The 18526-nt window shown below is 41.7% G+C and overlaps 1 protein-coding gene across 1 annotated transcript in view; it reads left to right on the plus strand.

Moving 5' to 3' along the window:
- The window catches only part of RYR3 (ryanodine receptor 3), a 271072-nt gene that overhangs the window by 85742 nt on the left and 166804 nt on the right, over window positions 1-18526 (plus strand). The window contains exons 4-10 of the mRNA XM_079954045.1: window positions 4803-4877; window positions 6303-6381; window positions 8164-8276; window positions 9193-9292; window positions 13217-13310; window positions 16149-16223; window positions 16740-16896. Of these exons, the coding sequence (XP_079810171.1) occupies window positions 4803-4877; window positions 6303-6381; window positions 8164-8276; window positions 9193-9292; window positions 13217-13310; window positions 16149-16223; window positions 16740-16896 (693 nt within the window). The remainder of the gene's footprint in view (window positions 1-4802; window positions 4878-6302; window positions 6382-8163; window positions 8277-9192; window positions 9293-13216; window positions 13311-16148; window positions 16224-16739; window positions 16897-18526) is intronic.

An 18526-nucleotide genomic window follows, 5' to 3' on the forward strand; every position in this document is an offset into this window, starting at 1 on the left:
TTGTATCAGATGGCTGTGATACCTTCTGTCCACAGTGACATTAATTATTTGGTGCTTATTTAATATTTTCAAGGCTCTACACCATGGACGGTAAATTCTATCTTCTATTGTAGAGCTGTTTGAATATCAGAATGGTGGATTAATTAAAGATGATTTTGCCTTGCCTTGCACAAACATTAAGCTGCATTTGTTCAATGTGTAAAAGAGAGAAGATATAACATTTGGGGAATATTTAATTTTTGTAAACAACATCCTGATCAGCATCCAGCACTCAGTATTGTACAATACATTACTGCAATATTATATTTATGTAGCTAATTCCATTATTATCACATTCACCCTTCAAATGCACTAACCTTTTTTTTAATGGATGTACCCATTATGTCTTTAACTGGGAAAATGCGAGTCAGTCTAAACTGCCTTGCATCAAAAGTCATCATCTCCTGGCACAGCACTTCCCTGATCTTCAAATGGGTCCCACTGGACTGCTAATTAGCAAAATGAAAGCTGTAGGAAAATCTCCCATCTGGTTTGGCCCTGAGTTTGTAGTTGGCCCTGTTCACTTCAGTCAGCTTAGCTGGTGAAGATTTGTTGGAGGAAAAACAGCAACACAAATTTCATTATTGCAAGTGTGTTCTTTTGGCTGTGTAGCAACTCAGTGCTCTCTACTGAAGTGAAAGTAATCCTGAGGAGATATAGGATTGCTGCATCCCTACATCTTGGAATCAGGGTCAGCATGATCTGCCTTGCCGTCTGCTGCATAAATGAACTCAGAGGGATACACCGTAAAACCTACCACAAAGCAATCTAAGATGTAGCTTTCATCTCACTATGTGGTTTGAACATCAGAATATTAGAGGTCAGGCCTCACAATTAGATGGATTAGTAAGTCATAAAATCACTGTGTGGGTTGTTGATTCATTTTTCATTTGATCAGCATGTGCCTCCAATGGAAATCTTATGCCAACGAGGAGTGGCAATTACTTTGTTCTTGGATAGCCAACTGGATTTGTCATCTTGGCAGGGAAATCTAATCACATTTTTTAAAATGTCGGCAATGTTTGTATGAACTTTCCAAGTCTTATTTAGCCCTAACCAGGATTTCTTATTCATACCATGTACAAAAGACGCCAGCAGGTTTTCCCAAAGAATATTGAAGTTCGCCAACCTTGGGATCAGTGGGGATCTGTCTGTAGGTAGAATGCGTCTAGATTACAAAACAGAAAATGAGAGGGTTGAGTAACACCTTTGGATACACCAACTTATCCACCTGCAGTGTAGAAACACTTATACCAACATTGTTTCAAGTGTTATCAGCATGCAGTATTTTATTAGCCATGTGCTTCCATCAGGTTTTCACAGTAACATGTTCATCTGTATTTAAGGCACTATATAGTACTGTAAAATCTTTATCAACGCTCATATGCAGCAAGGTGATCTCGTAGGTAAACTGGTCCCAAGTTGTTAAGGGTTTCATATTCTGATAGTGACACCTTGAACTTGACCTGATAGCAGATGGGCAGCCAGTGCAGATTTCTGAGCACAGGTGTTAAACGCTGACATTGCCTCGCTCCTGTGAGCAGTCGTGCTTCAGCATTCTGCACTAGATCAAGCACAAGCGAAGCCCTGCATAGAGTCCATTGCAGTCCTTAAATAACCAATACATGAACTACTGTGGCCAGGCTCTCCCAGTTCAGGAATGGTCATAGCTGTCAAACTAGTCACAGTTGGTAAAAGGCACCTCTAGCCACTGAGGCTACTACCTGTTCTTCCAGTGACAGAGTTGGATCCACAAGAACCCCCCAAATTGTGAACTTGCTCCTTCAGGGGGAGTGAAACCCCATCCAGGGTAGACAATTGGCCAATTTCTCGGACATGGGAACTACTTACCACCAGTGCCTCATCTTGCCAAGATTCAAGCTTGATTTTCCTAATTCATTTTACCACTGTGTCCAGACAGTGGCTAAGGACTGTGTCCAGGCATGGCCTCTCCCGATTCAGAACTTATGGAGAAGTAGAGCTCAGTGTCATCAGCATACAAATGGCACATCGCCCTGAATCTCCTAATGCCCACTCCCAGTAGCTTCATGTAGATATTAAATAGCACTGGAGATAATATAATCCCTTACGGCACCCCATAACGTGGATTTCAGGGGACCGAGAAACAGTCTCCCAATGCTACTCTGTGGACTCGGTCCTGAAGGAAGGATCAGAACTACTGTAACAGTGTCCCCAATTCCCATTCCCTGAAGCATGGTCAATGGTATCTAAAGCCAATGAGAGAAGCAGGAGCAAGGTCACATTCCCTGTGTTCCTTTCTGTGCAGAGGTTATTCATCAGGGTGACCAAGGCCAACTCAATTCTGTGGCCAGGCCTGAACCCAGATTGGAATGGGTGTTCTCTGAGAATGCCTTCAGCTGCCCCACTATGGCTCTCTCCACCCCCCCCCCAAACCGGGAGTCAAACTGGGACTGTCCAAAATGACCCCACTGGCTGGCTACTAGAGTATGCAACTCAAGCTGCAAAATGAACATTTTTTGCATTCCACACTGCTGCATGGTAGGCACAGTTATGTGTTCTGACCAGTGTTTGGTTGGCTTCAGAGCAAAACTTGCACCACTTGCATTCCTGTCCTTGTCCGGCTTGCTTTATAGTCCAGAGCTCCTCAGAGTTCCAAAGGGCTACTTGTATTTCAAAACATCAGAGAGGATGCTCAGGAGTGATTATGCCAATCACACGTTTCATCTTGCCATTCCATAGTGAGACCATGTCTTCAATGGGATTGCTAGCTTTCTTCACTGGAAAATACTCCAGAGCATACAGGGTCACATCAGTTTCCATTAGTTTCCAAGAACAGAACCCCACCTTTACACAGGGGAATTGCCACAGTCAGCCCAAACTTAACCAGATAATGGTTGCGCTCCCCCAATCTTCAGTCCAGCCCACATATCTCTTGGGGCGATGATCACATCGAGGGTGTACCCTGCCTGGTGTGTTGAACCAATGGCCATCTGACAAAGACCAAAGGTGGTCATGAAGGCCATGAAGTCTCAAGCTGGCCTGACAGCTGCCTCTAACAATACCCCAAAACTTCCTTGGCCAACTGGATAAGGGATGCTGCTGGACAACAGCATCCCTGATTTGTCTCTCTGGCCTGATAACAGGTGCAGACCCGCTTAGCCCAAACCAAGGTCAAGAAGCTTCCTAGGCAAAGAGATGGTGTTCTTGTAGTACCAAAAACCCAGGTGGGCACAGCTGGATAAGGTCAGGCCCGTCCCGTTCACTCTCTCCAAGTCTATGTAATGCAAGCCAGCTCAGCAACAATCAAGTTGTGGATGAGCATGGTTTTATTATGGACAGATTATGGATATATTTCTCATTTTTGGTAACAATTTTGAAGCGCATGCCTATAATCTGTTTTGTTTTGTTTTTTGAATGCTTCTGGAAAGTTTATAAGAAAGGTAAGAAAGTACCTTTATAACTTTATGTTCAGAACTACTTATTGCAGAAAACATTTTTATTTATAGACCTTCAAATATAAACCAGGGCGGTTGCAGATGCAAGAAGGGGAGGGGAAAGAGAGTAAGAGTGTAGAAGGTTAGTAGCCACTGGTAGAGCACATGGTTTTGCATGCAAAAGGTCCTAGGTTGAATTTCTGGCATCTCCAGGTAGGGCTGGGAGATCGCCATGTCTGAAATCCTGCAGAGCTCCTGCCAGGTAGTATAGGCAATACTCACCTAGGTAGACTAATGGTCTGACTCAGTATAAGGTAACTTCCTAGGTTCCACAATCCCACAGTGTTCTTAAGCTTTGAAGCCTTAAACTATAGTTTTAAGCAGCATGACAGAATCACCCTACTTCCTACGCCATCATGGCAGCTCTGCTTGCTGGAAATCTTGGCATTGCAGTGTCATCACTGCAGATGCACAGACAGTTGCTATTCCAAATCCTAGTTTGCCATCAAGCAGGTGACACAGCGGGGGCCCATCAAGTTATTTATATATTGGTTCCTTGCATATCCTTTCTTTCTTTTCTCGTGGAGCTCAAGACAGGCACTGACTGGACTCAAGCTTGCACCATGCATCTTGGGATAACTTTGCTGTCTCTGATGTGCCTCCTCAATCTGATTGTCACAGACACAATCTTTCTATTTCTTGCCACATCTCCATCAGCTCTGACAATTCTGTAATCATGGTTAAGACAGGAGAATTTCTGCCCTGTTCCCTAGCAGCTCTGAGAGTCAGTTTATATGGTAGTAACCACGCCAGACACTTCTTCAGTGACCCTAACATTTTCAGAATGCAGGTGGGATGTTTAATTTTTACATCCTTCTGTAGGCTGGAAGGCTCCTTGTGCATGATGACTTTCTTTCTGACTTACTAGCTTTCTACAGTCTGGATTTTATGTCAAACGTGGTGGCATCCAGTATGCAATTCCCCCACCCAACCACGCCTTTTGAAGTTGCATTCTCTTGGGAGAACTGTACCACATGCTCTTCTAGATCAGCCCCTTATCAGTTTAAATTGAAGCACATTGACTTAATTGGGTTGAAGAGCAGGCAATTACTGAACACTGATAGTAATCTCTAGGCATTTGTCATTTTTCACAATGAAATTATGGAAATACAAATGTATGGTGTTATTATGAGTGTGCACAACCTCTGCCCCACACTTGAAATCCTCAGTCTAATCCTGTTTTCATAGCTTAATGCAAAATGTCTAATATTTGTTGCTGTGACGGTAATTAAGTCCCTGTGGTTCCAATGCTTGTGAGCCCTGAGATTTCTTCTTAATTTCCCGCAGGCAGCTCAAGGAGGTGGTCACAGAACACTGCTGTATGGCCATGCTATACTTCTTCGTCATTCATTTAGTGGAATGGTAAGCTGCTCCTTGACTGCGATCCAAGTGCCGGTCACTTTGGGGGTTGGAGAGTAGGGGGAAGAGCTGCCTGTGGCCTTCCAAATGGGGTGAATAAGAGGGATGGGTTCCCTTCCTTGTTTTGGTCACATTTTCTCCCTTTCCAGATACCTGAGCTGGAAAATAGCTTTGGATGCATCCACACCACAGACTTAAACTTTGGGGATTGTAGTCCTGTAAAGGTGGCAGGAACCAGAGTCTTCAAAGTTCTTTGCTGCAAGCAAACTATCAGAAGTGGTTTACAAGTTATTCAACTTTGTGGTGTGAATGCACCCTTCCTGCCTCCTTATCCTTGGGTGAATGTGCCACCCCACCCTGCAGCAGCAGTCACTTTTGCCAAAGGTACCATCACTTGGCAAAGGAACTGCAGTGCTGGTGGAATTAGAGAACAGGTCCAACCCCAGCCCTTGTTTGCCATCTCTCTTCTCCTTTCCTTGAAGACTGTCATCCAGGCTACCCCCAGGTGTGGCAAATGAGGAGTGGGTATTAATTCTGCATAGCTAGGCTTATCCCAGCCCTTGACTTTCCATTACCCCTCCACATCTAATGGTGGTTCTGTGCATAACCAATAGCTTTAGTTTCACAGTAACAGTGTTTTCTGTATAGCGTTTGCAAGCATCATTCACTTCTGAGAACCTTTTTATAGAGGAACCTTTGTTCTGTAAAATTGTAGCTTCTGTGCTAATTTTAGCTGCTGACTTCCACATTTATTTCTCCTCCCGTAATGTTCCTTTGGGGCCAAAATAATGTAATTAAAAAAGAAACCTGTCTAGATCTTAAATCCTCTTTGAAGTTGATCATTTCAGTCCGGTGATTGCTAATAAGCACTGGAGCTCTTAATGGCTGCATAGATTTCTGTTTGTTTCAGCACAGCAGGAATCTGACGCACATCTACAAACCAATGTGCAAAAAGATTAAGTTTCCCAGTTTTGCACATTTGAATGTAGAAAGATCTCTGAATTCATGCAGAAGATGATCTTACGACTAATAATAATAATAATAATAATATATTTGTACCTTGCCCATCTGGCTGGGTTTCCCCAGCCACTCTGGGCGGCTTCCATAGAAACCAAAAATACACTAAAATATCACACATTAAAAACTTCCCTGAACAGGGCTGCCTTAAGATGTCTTCTGAATGTCAGGTAGTTGTTTATCGCTTTGACATCTGATGGGAGGGTGTTCCACAGGGCGGGTGCCACTACTGAGAAGGCCCTCTGCCTGGTTCCCTGTAGCTTTGCTTCTCGCAATGAGGGAACCGCCAGAAGGCCCTCGGTGCTGGACCTCAGCGTCCGGGCAGAACAATGGGGGTGGAGACGCTCCTTCAGGTATAATGTACCGATTTCAACTGTCCTAATAAATTCAATATCTTTTTTCTCCCCCTAGTATTTGACATGTTTGACTACTTCGAGATCTCAGACAGATAAACTTGCATTTGATGTGGGGCTACAAGAGAATGCAGCCGGTATGTATGTCCTCAAAGATTCATCCCCATGATCTTAGATATAATTTCAGGTTTTTGTTTTTATCAGTGAGGCTGAAAGCCTCATGAAACCCCTAAGGCAGGCTTCCTCAAACTCAGCCCTCAGGTGTTTTTGGCCTACAACTCCCATCATCCCTAACGAGCAAGACCAGTGGTCAGGGATGATGGGAACTGTAGTCTTGAAGCATCTGGCGGGCTGAGTTTGAGGAAGCCTGCCCTAAGGAAACTCCTGATTTTGCTACCGGCCTGGAATGGTAAAAACGGAGAGTCTCTTTAGCACTGTGAGAGGCCACAGTTCATGGCTTGAACCTAGTGAGTCACAAGTTGTGCAGGCCTGCTCTGTGTTCTTCTTAAGCATGATTCTGTAACAGAAGATCTTGAACTGTAGTTGTGGAAAGAAAGAAAAAAAATAGGTGCGCATTAAGGAAAAAAATATCACTTTCATTAGGTATTGCTGCACACAGAGAAAGTGTTAGAGAAAACAAAAGCCTACTGTGTGTGAAAGTGTAATTATAACCATTTTAAATATGTGTCACCACCATGCAGCAAAAACATTTGATCAGATATAGGGTTCAGCCCTAAATACAATTGTTCAGCTCTTGTTGGATATGCATTGATTTCAGCAGCTCACAGTTATGTTTCAGTTTGACAGTATAGATCTCATTCAGCCAGGAGCCCCAAAAAGAATGGCCATGTGGTGAGAAGCCTCTGCAGGACTGTAGCAGCTATCATTTCTTTTCTTTTTTTTATTAAATAATTTTTATTCATTTTCAATAAAATCCTCCAAATAATGACAAATCCAATCAAATCATTCCAAATTACAATAATAAGAATATCACCAATTACGTTCTTTTATCACTTCTGATATTTACGTATAGCCATACCTCTCTCAGCACTGCTACCTAGCCACCCTCCATCTCCACAATCAGAGCAGCTATATGCTCCCCACCCGGATACACACAGAGCAACAAACAGCTGGGAAGATTGGTACCCCCATCTCTCTTTCACCCTTGTGTCAGGTGCTTGGCACTGCCATGACAACAAGCCTCTGCTGGGGACCACTGGGAAATATACTTTTCTTGTTAAGAGTATTGGCTTAGTGGCGGCGGTAGCAGCAGCAGCAGCAGTGAGGCAGGGCAAGAAGAGGTTGGGCATATGTCCCTGATTAGAGTGGAACAGGGACCATATCAATTTGGATTGCCTTGAACTAGACTGAGCTCTTTATCAGTTTAGGAGACTTTTTCTGGACTTTTTTTTTTGGAAAGTGACAAGAAAATGCATTGGAAAGTGTGGGGGGGTAACAATTCTTTGATGCAATGTCATATAACTTCCCTGCAAATTTTGTTCAAACCTATCTGGATGAATACTCAATAAATGGTCAGTTGAAAGCGACCCATCTTCTGTACTATTGGAATCTTTTAGTTTTATAGTGGTACCTCGGGTTACATACGCTTCAGGTTACATATGCTTCAGGTTACAGACTCCACTAACCCAGAAATATTACCTTGGGTTAAGAACTTTGCTTCAGGATGAGAACAGAAATCGTGCAGCGATGGCACAGCGGCAGCAGGCAGGAGGCCCCATTAGCTAAAGTGGCGCTTCAGGTTAAGAACAGTTTCAGGTTAAGAACGGACCTCCAGAACGAATTAAGTTCTTAACCCGAGGTACCACTGTATAAATATCCTGTTGTTATAAAGTGACCTAATAAATGCCTGTTGTTTATTGCATGTTAGGGCTAACATAGGCACTTTATACACATTGTAGGTGAGGCATGCTGGTGGACCATACATCCTGCTTCTAAACAAAGGTCTGAAGGAGAAAAGGTACGAATTGGAGACGATCTTATCCTGGTTAGTGTGTCCTCCGAAAGGTACCTGGTAAGCATATAAAAATCCTCATGATATCTTTAATGCATGTCCATCTTGGCACTTTTCGTCCATGTCTCCATTTTTCCAGCTCTGAACTGCATGTTTCCTATGCATATGATACTGTCCTCACAGAAATGTGGTCAGAGCATTTCTCCTACAATAAACCTTATATGCAACAATCCCCACCCATGTCCTATCCTAGTACATTTAAAGAAGTGTGTTGGAAGAGTGGGTGTCGGGGTTGTTATGTACTGAGTTGAATAGGATCCAAAATGCAGCAGTCTGATTGGTCCTAGAACAATGCAGCAGTATGATTGGTCTGCAGGAGCCACCCAATCCAGCTCCAGATGGAAGTGAATCCACAACCTGATTGGCCTACAGGAGAATTCCGGAATTAGCCAATCACGTGCAGCCCATTGTGTAAATAATGTATATAAAGCAGATACTTTGAGGGGACATCCATTCCTCCTCACCACTATGAGCTGAATAAAGAGCATGAAATCCACTCTCGACTCTGAGTATATTTCAGGGGTAAACTGATGGGATGGTGAAGTATTCAAGTTTGGCTTCTGATAAAAGGAACTGGTGAAGGAAATTTGTTGTTGTTAATTTGAGAAAGAAAGAAGCCCTAATAACAAAGGACACCAAGCTAGAAAGTGGCAAGGAAGAAAAACAAATATAAGAGTCCTGTCTTATATTTCGATAATGGCAAGGTTTGTAATGAGGCACAGACTTTAGCATGAGGAAAAGATGAGTATTACTTACATTTACATACAGTCTTCTAAAAAAAAAAAAAGCAAGATTTAATTGATTTTTAAATATAGGACTAAATTATGATAAACCTACATCTTTCAACTTTCTTTGAGAAAACATTTTCAAACAGATTTCCATTATGCTCACTGAGAATTTTGTTTATCTTTTCCAGCATCTTTCTGTAGCATATGGAAACATACAGGTGGATGCTTCCTTTATGCAAACACTATGGAATGTGCATCCCACTTGTTCAGGAAGTAGCATTGAAGAAGGTTTGTTGAATTATGTTTATCCTGCCAGTTAAAATGACTGTTTTAATTTGTAACATTGCACAGTTTTCACTGCTAAAAGCATGATTGCATCTGCTGAAGGGACGTGGGTGGTGCTGTGGTCTAAATCACTGAGCCTCTTGGGCTTGCCAATTGGAAGGTTGGCAGTTTGAATCCCCACGACAGGGTGAGCTCCCCTTGCTCCGTTCCAGCTCCTGCCAACCTAGCAGTTCCAAAGCACACCAGTGCAAGTAGATAAATAGGTACCGCTACGGAAGAAAGGTAAATGGCATTTCCATGCGCTCTGGTTTCCGTCATGGTGTTCTGTTGCGCCTGAAGTGGTTTAGTCATGCTGGCCAGAAATGCTGGCTCCCTTGGCCTGAAAGTGAGATGAGTGCCGCAACCCCATAGTTGCCTTTGACTGGACTTAACCGTCCAGGGGTCCTTTACCTTTTACCTTTTTTACAATTGCTGAGTGGACCAGAATGGATATAGAATAGAGAGATGCTCTCTAGTATTTTCACAAAAGGGACATCATGTTGTGAAAATGTTTATCAGCATTTTAAAAGCCTCCCCCCCCCACCCTGCACACGTGCGTGCACACACACACACGCACACACATACATTTTTAGTGAGGGACACTGAGGAGAGAACCAACATGAGAGTGAAGGAAAGAGGACTCACACAAGAATGGAAGCAGCACCCCAAAGAGGGAATTTAGCAGAAAGTAAAAGCCCCAGCTGGCACAGACTTTAGGCACGTTAGGTCTGGATAAAGGGATGACTCCTCACATGGAAGAGGGGGGGTGAAAGGTTCAAAACACTCTGTCAAGCCCAGTAGGAAGAGCCATCCTTTCCCGAGGATGTTTCCCAGCCTCACCTTCTAAGAGAAATTCACAGTTAGTCTAAATTTCAATTTTCTCTCTGTTTATGTAAATAAGAGCTTGGATTTCAGGACTATTGAATCCTGGCATCTTTCTGTGAGAAGTGAATACCGAGAGCACTTTCAAACCATTTTGTTTTCAGCATTTTAGTAGCACTAGACATGGTGGATATTTTAAATGTCCCAGTACTCCCATCCTATTATCTGAGCCATTTTTAACACCAACGCCGTTTTAAATATAACTTGAGTTGTTTTGCAGGTGTAGATTTTCTGCACTTCTGGGTGAATCACTAACTAGTGATTGGGGAAAAGGAGTGTGGGTGGTGCACATTTGCTCCCAGCACTTTGCATGTCGCCATGTGACATTTAAATAATACTTTTTGATACCAGTGAATGAAAACAGGGAAAGAATGGAGAGACGAAAGAAATGCAAGCTAATTCACAGAAAGGTATCATTACTCAGCAACAAGACTTCATTAATGTCATAATTATGTTCAGTACAGAGGTTTCATAAGCCGTCAGTCACATCCTGATAGCACACAAAAAACAACCCACTTGTACCTTTTTATCATAGTATGGCATTGCAGTGCAATGAGAGTACTTGAAAGCAGCTTTGTTTGGAGCAATTTCAATGTTGGCTTGCAGGAAGCACCATGGATATTCTTAGGGAGGGAGAGAAACCAAGAAATGTGCAAAAAAAAAAAAAATTAGACAGGAAGAGATCATACTCCCTGATTGCTATGAAAAGTCCTGCTTTCATTTAAATAGGGTACAGTGGTACCTCGGGTTAAGTACTTAATTCGTTCCGGAGGTCTGTACTTAACCTGAAACTGTTCTTAACCTGAAGCACCACTTTAGCTAGTGGGGCCTCCTGCTGCCGTCATGCCGCCGGAGCAAGATTTCTGTTCTCATCCTGAAGCAAAGTTCTTAACCCACGGTACTATTTCTGGGTTAGCGGAGTCTGTAACCTGAAGCGTATGTAGCATGAAGTGTATGTAACCTGAAGTACCACTGTATATACATAGGGGAAATTCCTGATAGAACATATTTTTTTTAAAAAAATCTCTTAAAAAGATACTCTATCCACAGTGCTGATACTTTATCAGTTTTTTCTGCGTCCACATAGAAGAGTTTTATTTTAAGTGCATGAGCCTGCCCACACCATTCTAGAGCCCACACAAGGTTTTCTAATGGAGCCAACATGGTTTCTTACCCTTTGCAAACCTGCCAGCATGACTGGCTGGAGCTGATGGGAATTGTAGTCCAAAACATCTGAAAGGCACCAGGTTGGCAAAGTCTGGCTTTGGGAAAACAGCCATACCCAGGAGCCAGGGGGGAGTCAGCTATGAAAACCATGAGTCTTTGGCAGTTCAAAATCCCCTGATTGTTGATTTAAGTAGCATTAGGCTTGAATCCAGAATTATTTCAGCTATTTGGTGTTGAAATATGCAATTGCCTAACACTTTCAAGTGGTATTTCCTATGTAATTGTCTTAAAATAAATATTAATTTGATGGTTATTCAGCAAGTGAGTTTAGGACAGTTCATATAGAGATGACGATGAACAATTGCCCCTACCTCCTCCTACCCCCAGGAGATAAAATGCCTTCGTTTTGTCTCTCTGTGTTAAATGGGTTGGAAAGTTGCCTTCCCTTAAAATCTAAATCTATAGAACAGCCAGGTTGTTTACCCTTTCCCAAACAAATGTTACCACTGTGTAGTATTGATTTTTCTGTAAATGATTCCTCTTGTGAAAGGGGGTGACTTTACTTATCAATCATGCCTCCCCTGACACATTTCAGTAATTTGGATACTTATGCTATTATATGCTAACCTTTTCTTTTCCTGCAGAATTATTACTCTACAGTAAGAATAATTCTAGATGTTTTAGTTTTCGCTCATCTAACCTACTTGTCTTTTCCTGTGTGTTTTTTTTAAGCAAAGCTTTTGTTCTAGAGAAAGAGAGTTTGCCTTCCATTTTATTCTCTAGCCCTAGTCAAGAACCCAACAAACCCATGGTTTAAAATTGGTTTCTTTAAAACAAATGACATTTAATATTAGCCACAGTTTCTTGGGTTGGGATTAGGGCTGAAGGAGACTGTTGTTCGGTCCACATTTTCGAGTGAAGCAACCTAATTCACACTTTCCAGGCTAATACCAGGTGTAGAAAGTAACTATCTTTAGGATTTTGTTCTTCTCTGAATTTTGCGCTACAATTCTTGTCTCAAGGAGAATGCTAAAATATGTCAAAATACATACAGTGGTACCTCGGGTTACATACAGTTCAGGTTACAGACTTCGCTAACCCAGAAATATTACCTTGGGCTAAGAACTTTGCTTCAGGATGAGAACAGAAATCATGCAGCAGCGGCGCAGTGGCAGCAGGAGGCCCCATTAGCTAAAGTGGTGCTTCAGGTTAAGAACAGTTTCAGGTTAAGAACAGACCTCCAGAACAAATTAAGTTCTTAACCCAAGGTACCACTGTATTTAGGTTAAAATACTTTTAGAAATGCATATGTGGAGATAAAATATGAATTTGAATGGTTTGTAATAATACATGTTTTTAAATAAGAATTGTTGTATGGATTTTTTTATTTAAAAAATCCATAGACCGAAGTTGAAATGGGACAAAATAGACTTATTAATGAACACATATGAATTTGAGATGGAGCAGTAATAATTATTCCATCTCTAGGTTGGGTGAAATAGCAGCTTGGGGTTAACTTTAATAAATAGAAACGGAAAACTTCTAAACTCTTCCAAACAGTTGCACCAAGAAGAGAGAAGCTCATTGCAGCTTGTTCTCAACAGATTAACCAATGGTTTACTGTGACATTTGTACATCTCTAGTGAGTTACGTACGGTTGGCTGGTGTCTTCATCACTAAGAGGGGTGGGTGAATCTGGACCAGGAACTTCCCTGGTCACCCTTTTAGCCACTATGCTACACATTAAGATTTACATATGTGTTTTCAGATTTTAAGATTCCCAGGCACCTGTTACTTAATATTCTGCCAAAATTAATGAGGAATATTCTTCTTTTCTAGGATACTTACTCGGTGGGCATGTATTACGTTTGTTTCACGGCCATGATGAGTGTTTAACAATTCCATCTGCAGAACAGAATGATTCACCACACAAGTGAGTTATGATGTATATTTAATACACTTTCCATTTTAAATTTCACATTGTTTTATTGCTGAAAATCCCAAAGTGCCTTCCTAGTTAGAGAGGGAGAGGGTGGGGGAGGGGGGAGAAAGAGTGCTTGTTCAGCAGCACTCCAAAATATCTGCTGTTTTTGCCCAGTGCATGGAAAATGTGCCAGATTTTCGCTGCAGTTATATCCTTGCAGTACTATTCAGGCTGGATGCAGAGGGAAAAAGGAAGAATTGTCATAGTGCCGTAGGCATATTTACAACTCACTAGAAAGATAAGATGCTACGATTTTGTCCAGATATAAGTTGCATTAAGGAACGTAAAAATGACTCACACCCCAAACACATTTGCTCAGCGGTAAATGCCATATTTTTCAAAGTTAAGAGCCTTGTTCTATCTCCAGGTAGGCATTGCTGCTATTGTATCTGTATCAGGACTGCTGCTAGACCAGCATACTTCCTAAGGGGAGAGAGAATGGAGACATTCTGCCATCATGCCCCTGAGTGTGGGGCTTTTAGGACTATTGAGATACATGCACCTGGTGCTAGAATAGAGATGCTGCTTTTGTAATGTTTATTCTTTACAGCAGGCATTAGTAACAGGTTTCAGTTTACAGTGGTACCTCAGGTTAAGTACTTAATTCATTCCGGAGGTCCATACTTAACCTGAAACTGTTCTTAACCTGAATCACCACTTTAGCTAATGGGGCCTCCTGCTGCTGCTGCGCCGCCGGAGCACGATTTCTGTTCTCATCCTGAAGCAAAGTGCTTAACCTGAAGCACTATTTCTGGGTTAGCGTAGTCTGTAACCTGAAGCGTATGTAACCTGAAGCGTATGTAACCTGAGATACCACTGTATTAGGTTGTAGTCCTACCTCTTGTTAAACTTGGTTGCATGTTGCCTAGTCCAATAGGACATCTCCACAGTGCTTATGAACTTAACAGCGCTTACCTTCCTTTTTTTAGTTGCTATTTTGTTAATGGTGTTAATATTATTTTATAGATTCTAAATGTCATATTGATTTGTAAATCATATAATAAAACTTTTGTTGTAATTGTGATGTCTAGCTTATTTTTAGTTGCTGATTTGTTAACAGTGTTGTATAGTTTACTCATTATATGATTTATGTTGTATTTGTGGTGTTCTATTACATTATTGTTATTTGTTTGTAAGCCACTTTGAAACTCATTTGCATGAAAAGCAGCATAGAAATACAATCAAACAAATCAATCAAATCACAACCATTAAGTGTAAACTCAATGTTTTCTTGCTTGAGGTAAATTATACCCACTGATTTCTAGCAGCTGTAGCTCAAAATTCTGCTTCCAGTGGTCTAACATACATTTCCTTGGTATTAAAAGTATCGGAGTAGTGCCACATGATTTTTAATGCAGATACATGTTTTAGGTAGGGAGGAGAGTATGAACAATGTGGTTCTACTGCTAATGGTGACCCTTGATATGTATTTTTCCTTCTTCTAGAGAACTTTGTTGAAATGGTTCTCCCAATTTCTGTGCTCACAAATAGGGTGTAGCGGTTTGAGAGGCCACAAAACCACAACCCTTAAGAGTGCCCTCAGGCCGTTCTTTTCTTAGAGAGGATGTGACTTGGGCCTCTTGGGTTCACAAGTGGCTCTTCACAGATCATAGGGGTGCCTCAAGGACAATCTGCCTCTCCCCACTCCCTCCTACATATCAACTAACAATCTTCATAAAGCATGTTCTCCCTAAAATGAGAGCACGTGTTGCTTTGGGGTCTGCCAAGCCAACCCTCTGTTGCCAGGCAGGTAAAAGTGAGCTGGCCTGGGGCAACAATTGGATGGCCGGGTTGCTGGGGCAAACTGCATGTTGCAAAGTGGTGGGTGGGACCAAAGGCTTTAAACTCAGCTTTTGCTTTGTCTTTCGCTGAGTGCACCGGATCACCCGCCTGCCCGCCCTGAGTTCCGGTTGACCTTGCTATGCCTGTCATGGGGTCATCTGCCGTTGGGGCAGGGGCCTAGTAGGAATTTTGTCCATTTGGCTGATTGGCTGGTGCCATTTGGTTTTTGCCTACTACCTAGCAATTCGTCACAACTTGTAAGGTTGTGGTTAGGCATTGGTTATAAAATTGGTTGGAGGAGGGGTCAGGATAGGCTGGGCCTGCCCCTCCAATGGTGGTGTGGAAGGGAATTCCGTTAAAGGAATCCAGGGGCTTGCCACGATTTCATCCAATCCCTGAAATGGGACCAGGGCTGGCAAGCCCTTGGGAGCAGGTTGGGTGAGCAGTGAGGGCCTGTGACTCAGCTCCATTGCTCCCCACTATTGTTTTCCCTTCACTGGCTTCCGAGGGAGTTCGGAAGTCAGTTCTGTCCCAGGCGGGGGGACAGACAGTCTTAACTAATGCCTAAGCAGCCACTCACAGATTATGTATTTTAATAAAGTTGTGGCCAAAATTATGCCAAAAACCTTAAACAAAAATTGTGTGTGATTTGTGAATTATTTTGAGGGGTGGCTTGGGCACCTCAACACGCAACTGCCATTTTTACTCTCACACAATTTCCATCTTCTTGATCCTTCTGTCCCCCTACCTCAGTGTTCTTGGCTGCTTATGAAGCAGAAACAGCTCGTCCCACACCTTTCTTTTTCCCCTCCTGCAATTCTTCAGGACACCTGGGCTTAATTCCAGACAGCTGGTTGGGGAACCGAGCCAAACTGCCTCAGCATTTCTCCCAGACTCATCTCAATCCCATTGATTCAACTGAAATTAGAATATAGGTGTCCATAAGTGAATGGGACTATTTGTAAAATCTATTTTTTTAGAAATAAAAATACCTTTTTTTTGCAGGCGGTTGTTTTTTGAAGCAGGGGGAGCTGGTGTCCGTGCAAGGTCACTGTGGAGAGTTGAACCCCTTCGGATAAGGTAATTTAAACAAACAAAAAATGTATTATCTCTCTGCTAAAATAATTTGAAACAGAGCTTCTGTTGTTGGTTCTGTCTTGTTAAATGGCAGGGTTAAACACTTTCATGCTCTTTACTGAATTTATATTTAATAATAAATGAAATCAGTATTACCATTAGGGTAAAAGTAGATAAACTATGAACAATAAGGCATTTCAGTTTTTGAATTAAGATCTAAGAAAAAGTGGGAAGGCAGGAGACATGCACAAGAAAAAAAATGCATTTGAATTAATTTTCAACCGTGTAAATAGAGCAGGTGATATTGATTGTACAAGAGTGCCCCTGAGGAAGAACTCGGTTTGAAATGAGATTCAGCAGAGTTAAACATTTTTATTTTAGTGAGTTAAACATGCATTTAATTCTCTCATAGCAATCTGTGGGTGCTAAAACTGTGTAATTATTACTGGATCATGGCATAAATATCTTCATTCCGACTGACTCAGACCATGAAATTAATATTTTCAATCTATTTTTTAGCTGGAGTGGAAGTAACATCCGCTGGGGCCAGCCTTTTCGCCTTCGACATATTACAACAGGGCAGTTTTTGGCCCTAACTGAAGACCTGGGACTTGTCTTGTTAGACAAAGAAAAAGCTGACACAAAATCAACTTCCTTTTGCTTTAGAGCATCAAAAGTAAGTCAGTTTTCTACATCAAATGGTTACAAAAATCTTCACATTTTATCTAAATAAACACTACCCCATAACCACTTCAAAAAGGCCATAATGCCAATGGTCAAAATTTACTGAGGGGAAAGGGGGATTTGGAATCGGGCAGCAGAAATGGAAACCATAGGCGGGGGGGGGGGGAGGGTCATCTTCAACCCCTCTCAGATTTGTTTTCCTTTTTCTCTTTAAATTGGGACATCACATCCCTATCTTTATAATCTTTGGGGTGGACCTTGCATTCACAGAGGCTTCCGACAGCCACATTGGTGGGTAGTGCCCAAAGGGATTTAAAAAACAGCTTTTGCTTTCTTACAAGAAATAATAAAAATGTTGAAAGCTGACCAAAAGAAAAATGGAAAGCACAAGACTTGATCTGCCTTTGTAATACACTGTTTGTAACAAGTGATGGCCACTAATGGTGAACTGTTGACCTATCTGGCCAGTTTAGTGACCTGCTTTCCTTCACGAACCTCCTGTGAAGGACTGAGGTGATAAATATCTATGATGTGCAACTGTAAGGCTTGGCAGCATTGTTTACCTCACTGCCCAACAAGGAGGTTGATGTCAAGAGGCAGAGGGACAAGGCAGCAGGGAGGTCAGCATGATACGGGCACAGCTTTTGGCATGTCAGATTTAAAATATGCTTTAAAGTATGTTTGATTGACTTCGTAATGAGGAGCCAGTGTAATTGTACTCTGTGCCGAGTGCTCAGAAGAAGCAAAAAATCACTTAACTTTCAAAATGTGACATGGAAAATATTCCACTTCACTTCAGACAGTTTTGTAATCTTTGCAAATATTCTTAATATTTTTGTTCTGACTGCAAACATTCACACAGCAATCTCCAATAGCTTGTGATGGCATAGTATAACAGCATCCCTAAGGAATATAGTGAAATTTCATTTCATTTTATCTGAGCATGACAGTGTTATCTCTTTAGTCTTAAATTGACAATGAAATGTGACAGCGATAATCCACTCAAGTGAAAAAGAGAATTAAGACAACAATTATTAAATTGTCTTCTTTTGTAATGCATTTCTTTTTCCAGAAAAGATTAATCTCCCCCTTTTTTTTCACTCACACAATTGCCTTTGGGTAGAATTGCCTTTGGGTTGTATCAAGTAACTGATGACATGTGTTGAAGGCAACTCACACAATGATACCAGGAAGGAAAAGGGTTTTATTAAGTATTTCCTGTTCTTCAGAATGAATCATACGCTGAGGAAAAAATACTCTTGTTCCCACTGTTCAGTTCTATACTGCTAACATTAAATGGTTTTAAATAACATCCAGCATGTTGCAGAAATGATTTCCATAGTTATAGTCACTTTTAGTTTTGTGTCAACTTGGGCAATTATCAATCAAATTTCTGAATGTCACATGACACTTGGGACACTGTGTTTCCTGTTTAATTCAGAAGTGTGTGACTGTCCTCCATACATTTCTAGTTCACAATCTAATCTAATGCATGCTTACTCCAATGTATTCTTCAGCAATGATAAAAAATGCACTTTGCCTTTTTATGCCTTCGTTTGTGAAGTTGTGAAATATCCTAGATTTTTAAATCTAGGCTTGTGCCTTCCAGATTATGTGTTCCT

This window comes from Podarcis cretensis, assembly GCF_951804945.1.
Source record: "Podarcis cretensis genome assembly, chromosome: 1".
In the NCBI taxonomy this organism is placed as follows: Eukaryota; Metazoa; Chordata; class Lepidosauria; order Squamata; family Lacertidae; genus Podarcis; species Podarcis cretensis.